The sequence below is a fragment of the Pteropus medius genome, unplaced genomic scaffold, assembly GCF_902729225.1.
Source record: "Pteropus medius unplaced genomic scaffold, Ma_sr-lr_union100, whole genome shotgun sequence".
NCBI lineage: Eukaryota > Metazoa > Chordata > Mammalia > Chiroptera > Pteropodidae > Pteropus > Pteropus medius.
The window spans coordinates 868,860-880,922 of record NW_024351545.1 but is presented as its reverse complement, the minus strand read 5'-3'; the positions used below and the strand labels follow the sequence as shown (position 1 = coordinate 880,922).

At 35.3% G+C, this 12,063-nt stretch overlaps 1 protein-coding gene and 1 pseudogene across 2 annotated transcripts in view; one reads left to right on the top strand and one right to left on the bottom strand.

Annotated features, from left to right (window-relative positions):
* DDX10 (DEAD-box helicase 10) overlaps positions 1-12,063 on the top strand; it is a 229,063-nt gene that overhangs the window by 192,306 nt on the left and 24,694 nt on the right. Inside the window, exon 17 of one of the 2 annotated variants that reach the window (XM_039843502.1) lies at positions 3,491-3,610. The exons of the other annotated variant lie outside the window; for it this stretch is intronic. Coding sequence (XP_039699436.1) covers positions 3,491-3,595 — 105 coding nt within the window. The 3' untranslated portion in view covers positions 3,596-3,610. Of the gene's footprint in view, positions 1-3,490; positions 3,611-12,063 lie in introns of those variants that run through there. 2 annotated transcript variants of the gene reach the window in all.
* LOC120586960 (uncharacterized) lies at positions 7,457-7,572 on the bottom strand (annotated as a pseudogene).

Genomic DNA, 12,063 nt, shown 5'->3' with positions numbered 1-12,063 from the left:
ATTGGCAATTTTGCACCAACATAAAGACATGCTCAATAATACTGGGAATTATTTTGTCATCTTAAACTTTCCCTTTACCTGACTAAAATAATAGCTAGCTACTATAGATATTTTGACCCCTCAGAAATCCAAAGATGTGTTAGCTTGGGATCCCAGATCCTGTCCACCTTTCTAGAATTATTTACATCCCTTTGCTTCCCTTCTGCCCAGACAGACAACTATGCATGTCGTTTCAACATATATATTGGCCAGGCTTGGTACAAGGCACTTTATATTCGCAATCCATAGAGGCATGGCTTAGTTATTAGAATCGTATTAATTCCCAGGTAATGAAACTCTGGTATAGTAAGGTAGTGATTTACCTAAAGTTGCACAGCTGGAATGGTAGACCCAATATTTATTAGAGGTCACTTTGTCACCACCACTACAGCTCCTGTCTGTCCTTCCCATACAAACCTAGGTTTGCCCCATATGGTATCAGGTTGTTAACTCTGGAAGAATGCCTGGCCAAGGGAGTCAGTGGGAGCAGAAACCCAGCTGGCGTTCTGCTTCCCAAGCTGAGCTCTCTGGCAAAGGCACTGCATCTGCTTGGAGGAAGGGGGGAGGCACCTTTTTCTAGTTAGTTTTTTAGTATACACCTTTAATGTGCCTACATAGTTGATGCACTGTATCTTTGCTTATGCTCTGCCATCACCCAAAATTCCCTCCTTCATGGCCTTTACATGTCCCAATCCTTATTTGTCCTGAGAATAACTTAAATGACATGCTCTTTGTAAAGGTTTCCTTAACATCCGCCACCACCAGTATCCCTGTCCCAGTGCCAGAACTAGCCTTCCATTGGCTAAGCTTCTATAGCATTTTAATTATATAGTTTGTCCTGTAGAACGTATATCACTTCTTGTATTAGATTTATATATTACAATATTGACCCTTAGCCTTGAAGCACTTTTAGAACATGGAGCAGATTTTATTTCTCTTGTATCCCTAAAAGTCTTTTACAATAGGTAGTTTACACATAGTAAGCATTCAGAAAATATTGTCGCATAAATGTAATGAAGAACCTAATTGTCCTAGATCCCTGGACCAAGTGAGACAACAGAAACATTTTTTTTCTTTCTGAGTTAAGGTTTATGTTAGAAGATGTTCTTATGCTTTAAAGTTTATCTTCCATGTTTGTAGATAGCTTTTCATTATAGAATTTATTTCCCATGTTAAAACTGTAAGCACTGGATATGACTACATATATGCCTTCTGGGATACTTTACCCTTCCCGCCTACCCCCCCCGCCCCGCCCCTTCCTCAATTCTGTGAATGTTCTAGGGTCGTGTTGGAATATATCTACAAATAAAGACCTCAGCAGGTACCCCTTTGCTCTGAATAAATTGGAAGCTCATAAACATATGCTGTAGTCTTAAATATTTTGTTTGCTAATAAGCAGCTACTCTGTAAGAAAATGTTTTTCTGTCATCTTCATCTGAATTATAAACAAGGGAAAGGTAGGCTGGTCAGCACAAATGTCTGAAAAATAAAAATGTCTCATTAGGCAGTTACCAAAATATATTTTTGGCCTATCTACAGAGATTTTGATACTTAAGGTATTAAAAAGTCATTATGGAATTGTATTTTGAATGTTGTATTTTAGGATATGGTAGGTAATATAATGTTGGGTTCTGGAAGAACTTAAGCAAAAATGTCTGTGGACCATTTAAGACAGAATGGTTTTGAACAGCTACTAAGACTTGTGGATGACTTCATTAATATTTTGACAATAATGAAAGGGACTGTATTGTTAAAGATGCTACTCTAGACATACCATTAGATTATCTTAGTGTTGATGAGTCTGTCCTTATCCTTATATGCTCTCTTTGTTCCTTGCATGACCAGTTTCAGTGAGATTATCAGATATCAGGAATACAGTCTCTAACAAAAAATATACTGACACAGAGGGCTGTATAACCCATGACAATGTTTCTTTTAACACTACAGAATGTGTCTAAATAGCAACATAAACCAGAAGTTCAAGTGCTTGTTGCTAGTGACTTTGGCAGCTGTTATAAACAAGGGCATAAAGTATATGTTCAGTCTGTGCGAACTGCAAGAATTGGTTGTAGAAAAACCTCATGAGCAGATTCTCAGGACAAGTACCGAAGATGAGTTTATGTGTAGCTATAGTTGCTCTCTTACAGAATTACAGTTGGTCTTTATGACATAATGGAAAGAGGTTGGACCTTGGAGTCTGACATAACTGGAATCCTGTTTAATTTTATATAAATTATATGTCATTGAGAAAGTGATTTAGCCCCTCTAAGCCTCAGTTTTCAAATCTGAATCCATGTAATCGGAATATTAATACTTCCTATGGTTTGTAGCACCACACCCATTTTAAGATAAAAATTTTTTCCTCCTCCATCAAAAATGAGAATTTGAAATTCATTTGTTTTATAACCTCTTTAAACCTCTCTAGTGATGATGAAATTAGAAAACAAAGGAAGTGTTTGTAAATGTGTTGGGTTTTTGCTTGAGTGTTTTAGCTGACATCACATCAAGTGCTGTCCTTTCTCTTCCTTTCCTCTCTAGTTTTTTTCTCAGTCTACAACTAGATTTACCATTTCATAGAAATTAAAGAGAATTTTTAATATTATTATCTATTAAATAATCCTGTGTATTTCTTAAAAGTACAATGTAAATTTTTTTGCAGCTTCATATTAAAAATTAAAATAAGTAATCTTTAATCTTTTTATATTTTTTGAATTGAGATAATTCACATACCATAAAACTTACTATTTCAAATTAATATAGTTTGATGGTTTTTAATTAATATATTTATAAAGTTGCACAACCAATATCACTACCTAATTTCAGAACATTTTTTGTCACCGCATTAAAAAAACTCAGTCATTCTTCATTCCCTCCTCTCCTCATCCTTGCAACCTCTACTAACCTACCTTCTGTCTCTGTGAATCCATATCTGCCTGGACATTTTTTACAAGTGGAATCATACAATTTGTGGTCCTTTGTGATTGACCTCTTTCATTTAGCATAATATTTTCCAGGTTCATCTATGTTGCAGCTTGAATCAGTACTTCATTACTTTCATTGATGAGTAAAATTCTATTGTATATCCTACATTTTAGTTATCCATTTACCATTTTTTAGGGCATTTGGGTTATTTAAACTTTTTTACTATTATGAGTAATACTTCTATGTATGTCGATGTGCAAGTATTTGTGTGGACATATGTTTTCATTTCTCTTAGGTATATACCTAGGATTGGAATTGCTGGGTTACTGGATAACTGTTAACTACTGGAAGAACCACCTGTTTTCTAAAGCAAAGTACCCTGTAATCTCGAGGCCCTTGTTTTATCTCTTCTCTATCCCCTTGAGTAGGGAGGGTAAAAGAAGAAGAAAAACTTTTTATTGCTGTGATTTTTTAAAAATGGGTAGTTTGTTTAAAACTAGTTACTTGTAAATGTTTCTTCTCTTATTAGGAGGCTGGCTATTGGAGCAAAGTGATATCAGCAGAGATAGTTGGGGCTCCTTTCGATAAAATGCTGAGGAAAAATCGGTTTTGGTTGGAAATATTTATTCAATGACATCTCATTCAGTGATATCAAAATCATATATTTCCTTGGAAAATATACCATCATGGTTTGTAATTTTTACATTTTTAGGGATTTTTCCCTACTGTTTAGCATTTTTGCCTTTTTGTATGCAAATGGTTAATGGATTTTCACAGTCTATGGGATTCATTTATATGCATTTATCAAAACCTAAATTCATTCAAGTAATTTCTGATTTTAAATTGCTATTTAATTTTCACCAAACATGAACCAGTTTTAGCCCTTGCTGAGAGTAGTTTTCCAATGGCTCACTGAGAGAGGTTCAAATTGGACTTGAATTTTTACCTGGAGAAGTGATAATGATTGATGGAACAAATCAGGGAGAATGTAGTAAAACTAAATATGCACATGACCAAAATTATATCTTGTCAGTGTTTTATTGCTCCAAAGCTAGAGCTCAACTAGCTCCATCATGGTTTTTCTTCTCTTTCTGAGAAATCAGTTTTGTCCAAATATAGCCTTGTAGAATGGTCCCACTCATTCTATGATTATTTTATGAATTCTTGCCCTTAAAAATGCTGTTTGTGACATTGGTTTTGTGTTTTTCTGCTTCTCAGCAGCCTGAAACAATTCTTAAAAAGAAAAACTGGCATGTGTTACTAGGTAGTTGAAACCTAAATCATGTTCAAGGCTTTCAGGAATGAATGACCTTGTCAAAGCTGAGAAGTATCTAATTTGAGACCTATGTTGTTCTTATCAGTTCAGTCCCAAGAAATACAGTTGTACCAAGCAGTAGTCTTTGACTTAGAGTGGGGAGGAGGTTGCTTACGGGCTGTTAAAGATTATGGCTCTCCTCCTTTCCAAAATGCATATGTATATATACTAAGAATATTTTTCATGTTGTTTCCGTGGCTTTGTGGCTTCCAGGAACCCAGGCTAAGAACTTCTAAAGCCCCCTCTATTATTTAATTAGAGAGTCCATACAAATTTTTTTTAAACTCTCTTAAAAGCAATATTTCATCTCTTCAGTTTCAAAAATATTAGTTACTCATTGTAAGATACTTTTTGATTGGTAAAAGGATGGGACCCTGTGATCCAGTCATTACCGCTCATAGTTTCCTCTATACATATTTTTTATTGCTATGGTCTTGATAATCTAATTTATTGTGAACACTTTTAAATATTATTAAAATATTCTCTTGAGGGGTCTTTATTTTTTAACTTACATATAGTAAAATTCACTATTTGTGGTGTTCATGTCTGTGGGTTTTGACAAATACATAGAGTCAACGCATCCACCACCATTAAAGACATAGAATAGTTCCATCATCTCAAAAAACTTTTTCTTGCTGTCTCCTCCCAACTTCAGCTCGTGGCATGACTGATCTCTTTTCTATCCCTATAGGTTTTCCTTTCCAGAATTTTATATAAATTGAGTCATTCAGTAGGTAGCCCTTGGTGTCTGTCCTTTTTCATTTAGCAAGGTACATTTGAGTTTTTCATTCATGATGTCGCATGTACCAATCCTTGTTATTTTATTCTATTCATTGAACTATTTACTACTTGATTTACAAAGTAGTGCTTTATTTATGCTTGAACCACCTTCTAAAAGTAGTGTGGTTCATTCTAACATAGATACTTTCACCTTTCATAACCTTAATCATTTTTATAGTTTTAATTTTCTTTTGTGTGTAGTCTTTTATATTTTTCTAATATGAATGCACTACTTCCTAAGGAGACTTAAATCTATTGCACATTTCTACCCATGTTATAATTCAGTTTGGAGAAAGCAGGAGTACTCAAGAAGGATAAGACCACCAAACTGCTGAAATGTCTTTTCCCAGTTTGTACGGTTTTTTAAATAATGATGATAAACATTATTGTAGTGTTCTTCACATGCTTTTCTCATTTAATGCTCACAGTAACGTTGAATGTAAATGGCAGTGATTAGATTATATACAGATGAGGAAACAGTAAATTATCTAAGAACTCACAGCTAGCCACTAGTGGAACAATCAAGAGTCTTGTGACACATTAAAGTTTTTGTTATCGTGAGAAGAATGGCAAACTGGACTTGTAATTTGTATTTTATTTAATATTTAGTGTAGCTTTCCTTTGGAAAGAAAAAAATGAGAAACAAAAATGGCCGACAATGAAATGCAGTATTACTTAATAGGGCACTCTGAAATTGTAGCATTCTCGGTATTCTGTGGGGCTCTGTGAGATATTCATATATTAAGTAAGTGAGTGAGTAAGCAATTTAGGAAGATAATGAATTTTGTGCGAAGCAGTTTTAGAAGAAATTTCATTTTGCTAAAAGTCTCATTAAAGTTAAAATGCTGAATCATAGTCTCTTCTGCCATGCTGTTGTAGATTACATTCTTCTCTTATAGCAATGCTCAGCACACAGTAAGTGTGCAGTAAACAGTTGTTGGATGAATAGTCCAAATTCTGAAGATACTTCCAAATTTGGGACTTGCTCTTTGAGACTTTGAATATTCATGTGGCAGCCCTTTGTCTGCCATTCTTAACTATGTTCAATTCATGTATTATTTATATTGCCTCTTCATAGTCCTACAGTCAAATATTCTTATTGTTTTGGAATGCTTGGAAATAATAAAGAAGTACTGACTGGAATTCAGTTAAAGACTACTAGATTTAAGAGAGAAATTCTGTAAACAGGTGCCCTTGCCCCAATTCTTCTGCTTGTTCTCCTGGATATTGCTTTTAGCATTCCCTGGCATCCTGTGTTCCCTCTTTCTTCTCAAATTCCTGTATGGTTAGGTGACCTGAGCTGAAATGTATTTCCTTCTTCCCATTCTATTTTACAAATGTCTATTTTACAAACGCTGGATATTAGGAAGGACGTATGTTTCTGGGCAGGATCCTCACAATTGAAGAGTCCAGGGCTGTTGATCAAAGTTGGGGTTTTCAAGTGCAGTTCAGCCAGTACATATTAGAAGTGCATAAAATACACACTTTGGCCAGATACCGAAGAACCAGCTATATAAATCAGCATTATGTCCAACATCACCATTATGGAATAAATTTCTAGGAGACAGAAATAAACTGAAACTACTCTAAAATATTTCAATTAGTATTACAACATTGTTAGCAGGAGCAGTAATTAGCACTGTCAGCTGCTCCTGTGTTTACTGTTTTGCACATTTGCCTTAGAAGATAGATGCTCACTTTCAACAGGCACATTTAGTAACATCATTAACCTTTTTTGTGTTTATAATTTAGAAAAAAGTTTCGATAATTTCTTCTCTAAGTAACTTTATACCTAGGATTTATAGCTTAGGTAAATCTCAAAAGTCAATCCATCTCTAACTACTGAAGATGGTTGGCTATCTATAACAATTGGAATTTTTATTTTAAATTTGAAAACTATCAAGTATTATTTTCTCAGTGCTTTCTTAGAAAGTTGTTATGAAGTTCTATCAGTGAGAACAAAATGTATTTTGAATACTTCATTTTTCTCTAAAATTTTCTTTTCACAATCTTTACATTCTTTTCAGGATCAGAAATAGTTTATCATGAATTTTGAAATTGTTCCTCATGAAACGATGTGGTATGAAAGGTGACATTCAGCCTTTTAATTTTTACAATATGGGAAGACTTTTTAAAAATCCTAAGTGGAATTAAATAACTAAAATCTAAATATAATTCTTAAAGGTTATTTTATTTTATGAAGCTGTATGGTATGTAGGAAGTCAGTAAAGATAATTCTCTATATTTAGACTTTGAATTTATTTCTTCACTGATAATCACTGACTGACCAGCAGGCGTGCCCATTCACTCTTTCATTCATTGCATGCAATGTGGCTTCTACCTTCACTCCCTCGTAAATTGAAATTAAGTCTCATTCCCTTCTTTTTTAATTATTATTTGTGCCTACAGCACCTGATCTTCCTAGGTGGTCTCCCATCCAAGTACTAATCAGGCCCGACCCTGCTTAGCTTCTGAGATCAGATATCTGGCTTGTTCAGGATGGCATGGCCATAGACCATAGACTGTGACTCCAATGGGGCGTGAACCCAGGACCTTCTGCGTGCAAAGCAGATGTGCTAACCGCTACACTATGGAACCATGTCCTCGTTCCCTTTTTTAAATAACCATTTAAGGTGTTTGGCCTAATAAAATTTACTATGGTGCTAAGCGACAATCTCTTACTTTCAGTATTGTAGAAGACAGTAATCTGTTTTTGTTTTTGTTTTTTTCACTCTCACATCAACCCTCCTCTCCATTTCTCAGAGATGTTCTAGAGTTATGTAATTTTGCTTTTTCTTTTCCTAAAGCTTCAAGTTTGTAACATTTCTTATTGAGACATTTTTTGCTCTCTCAGTTTTAACATTAGGATTTAATTTTTGTTTTTGCTTTAACTGTAGCTATGAATGTCTCAGAAGGAAAAAGAAATAAAGGAAATACAGCATGTATTGTATGAGACCTGGTGATTTGTAGTTGGCCAGGTGTGGTAGAATAGAAAATATAGTTGGTCTTTGTTCCTGTTTCCTGACACTGAACTCCTAAAACCGTTGGGATTTCCTGAGTGATAGGACTCTTATGCCTTAGGAGTCTGTCCAGCACACTTGAGTTTATGCTAATAAAGTGATTCAAGGTGGGATCTCTAGACACTTTCAGAATGGGGGCTGGTTACGAGAAAGACTAAACACATGATTAGGAACTTTCAGCCTCACCTTCCACTTCCTGGGAGGATGTTGGGGCTGGAAATTGAGTTACAAGAACTCTGGACTGATAAGATTCCAAGAACTTCCAGGTTGGTGAATGCACTGATGTGCTGGGAAGGTGGCTAACCTGGAGGGGGCATGGAAGCTCTCTGTACCCCATCCTCACTCCATACTTTGTCCTATGCGTCTCTTCTGTTTGGCTGTTCCTGAGTTGTTGTATCCTTTTATAATTAAACTAGTAATCATAAGTAGAGCACTTCTCTTAGTTCTGTGAGTCATTCTAAAGAATTACCAAATCGGAGGAGGGGGTCATGGGAATCCCTGAATTTGTAGTCAGCCAGGCAGAATTGCAGGTAGCTTGGAGACCTGATTTGTACCTGGCATCTGAAGTGTGGGTATTCTTGTGCGACTGAGGCCTTTACTCATGGGGTTTATGCTCACTCTGCATATCAGAATTGAATGGACCTGTGGGACACTCACTTGGCTGTGGAGAAGTGGTGTTTGACATCACGTGTTTGGTGTCAGACAAAAACCACAGACCAGGCAAGGGAAAGTAGAAGAGGATTCCAGTAGAGAAACAGCAGGTGTGAAGACTCTAAGGTAGCCTTGTTCCTGGACCTTAAAGAAAGTGTGTCTTAAAGGGCTGGTAATAGCTGGTGATAGATACAATCAGATTTGAAACTTAATTTTTAAAAAATCGACCTTCCAATTACAACATAGAGAATTGGAGTGATTAGAAGGAGGGGAAGAATAATTACAGGGAGGCTCATTAGAAAGCTATGCAGTATTCACAAAAAGGAGAAAAGAAGTTTAAGAGACAAGGGTAGTGAAAGTGAAGATGGAAACACACAAGTTGACATAAAAAGCACCTCTATGTTTTATGAAGCTTACAAAATATGCTTGTTTTTGAAGAAGTCATTGAACAAGTAGAAAATCCAAAGCTTTAGGGTGAAAGTTGAGATTCAGGGTGATGTAGAAGACCTAGGGTATGTCCAGGTTTGCGTGACCTTAGTTAAGTTATTTAGTCATCTGAATCACAGTTTCTTAATTTTGAAAATGGGAACAATAATTCTTTTTCTTCCTACTTCATAGGGTTTGAAGATTAAGTAAGATAATGTAAATCAAAGTACTTTGTACGTTCGTTGTAGGAAAATGCCACTTCTCATCTGTGTTTCTTCCCATCGTCAAAACTGAAAACAAAAGTAAAGCTAGCTGTGTTACATTTTTTTTCTGGATATTTTCATCTGCCCTACTTATAAATGAGTCTTCTAAATAACTATTTTAGGAAAAGTCATTCCTATTTTAGGCTAAATAGTTTCCTCAGAAGTTCTGAAACTATATTTCAGGAACAGCCAGTTCATAGAGGTAACCTTACTCTGATCTCTTTGTGTGTGTGACCTACTTTTTAAAAAATTTCTCAGGGCCTTAAGAGAGGAGTATGGGTGTGACAGTAGGGGTTCTCGGTTCTCTTTTCATTTTGAGCTGAGAGGGTGAAGAGAGAAGAGAGAATGACTAGTGAGGGAGAAGTGGTTGCAGCTTTCCAACTGGAAATACCTGAAAAGAGAGGCATGTTGTTTGGAGGATCTATAATCATTCAGCTACATGCTGAGGGATCTGCGAGTTGAAGGCAGCATCCTATAAGATGTTAGGCATTTAGCAGGGCCAGGAGAGTCAATTCACTCTTGATGGGCTGTTCCCCAGAAGTAGCAGAACCTGGCTTTCATTTTAATGTTTATGAGATTAAGTGTTCTAGAACAGTTTATTGTTATGGCAGGGACTTTGTCTTATTCACTGCTTCATCCCCAGAACCTCACAGCGTGTCTGGCAAATATAATAACTCCTTAATTAAGACTTGTTGAATAGAGGCATTTTTGTAAGGCATCTTCACAATATTCACTAAGCTGCTTTCTTAGACCATGTTTAACATGTACAATTATGCTGGACATATTGATTCTCTGGAATGTATTATGTACCCATGTAGTTCATAGAGTCTAGTTGGTTCTCCTTCCTTAACAGCTGTCATAACTGTCCCCTATCTTCATGCCCACTGCCACATTCTTCATTGAATCCTTCATCTCACCTGGATTATTATAGTGTTTACACTGATATCCTACCTTCAAATCTTATAACCTCCAATCACCTTTTCCATTGCTGCCAGCGTGCAGTATCTCTAAGGTACAAATTTAATTATGCTTCTGCTAAAATACCTAAATGGTTTTCTTTTACTGATAGCAGCGAATTTCCAGTGATGGTATTCTAACACACTGAGATGTCAACAATCAGTTGGGAGGTGATAGATATATCAATATTTGTGCTGTCTTCCATGAAAATGAGTTCAGAAGGAGATAAAAATGATTACGGTGCCGTATTTATAAATTATCTTTTAAATAATTCATGAAATCACAAGGATAGAGCAGCTAGAATGTCCATTTTCTTTGCTATCTTATGTAGCTAGGAAGAGCATACTTCTAAACTAGACCTCACCAGAAAGACAGTACTTTTCTCCAGTATGTTTTCATTATGGCAGTATCTTAGCGACTTTATTTATGATTTGTGTTTTTGTAGATGACAGTGTTTTTCTTTGTTTTTAAATAAAGGCACATTATACTTTTTATAATATAGATATTGCATATTTTATAGTAATATATTTCTACTCATTCAAGGAATAAACCCAAAGATAAAAAAGATCAATATAAAAATGTCTTATCTATTGTCCCTACACTTTTAGTGAAATTGTGTTTCTGAAAGGAGTGATTGCGAACTTAAAATCATTTGTCATTGTCGTGAATTGAGGAGTGTAAAGCAGCACAAACAATATGATATGGCATCAATAGTGAGATCATCTTACAGGTCAGGAAATAGCAAGACTTGAACTTTGTCAATTACCAAAAAAAAATCATATTAACACAAATCCAAATAATATTTTATCCTTTTAAAAGTAAATTTTCATCATTCTGAGTTAGTATTTTCCTTCAAATAATGAATAAATACACTGGAATGTTGAGTGAGGTATTTATACTGTCTCACTGTCTAATTTATTTCTCTTACTATATTGTAGACATTTTATGAGGGCCACTTTATAATAAATGCTAACAGAGCATATTAAATAGTATTAGGTGTTAAAATACAGTTAAATGAAACATTCTACTTGAAGTGTCAAAGAGTACAGAGCTCAAAACATAAATCTCAAAGCCAACAGAGTAGCTAAAAATTAGGGGAAACCACAGAAACAAGGACAGTGAGCCCAGCTCTGCCTAAACCTCGGCTAAGTGTCACATCTCACAGGTTCTAAGGGGAGACCTATAGGAAATTAGGCTAAAAAAAGCAGCAATTAGAAGCCACAAGAACAAAACAGATATAAGTAGCTTAGTACCCTGGATTAGAAAGTTTGCAGTTTGAATCCAAGCAAGATAACTGTTACAAGTCCAATAGTTCTCAGAAAAAGGTGACAGAATTCAGTGTTTCTGTGTTATCTACAGTGTCTAGTTTTCTTCAAAAATATTTTACATCAAGTTAGGCAGGAAAATGTGAATTATATCCAAGAAAATGGCAGTCAGTAGAAACTCTTAGCCCAGATTCGAATTTAGCAGACTTCAGAGCAGCTATTTTAAATATGTTTAGAGTATTCAAGGAAAATATGGTATGAATGAATAAGAAGATAGGTTATCTCAACAAAGCAGTGGAAACTGTATTTAAAACAGAATAAAACAAAAACAAACCTGGAAGTCCTAGAATTGAAAAGTAAGAGACAAGAAAAAAAGATCAGGTCAAAAACAGTTGTAAAATGTCAGAAGAAAGCAACAGCAAACC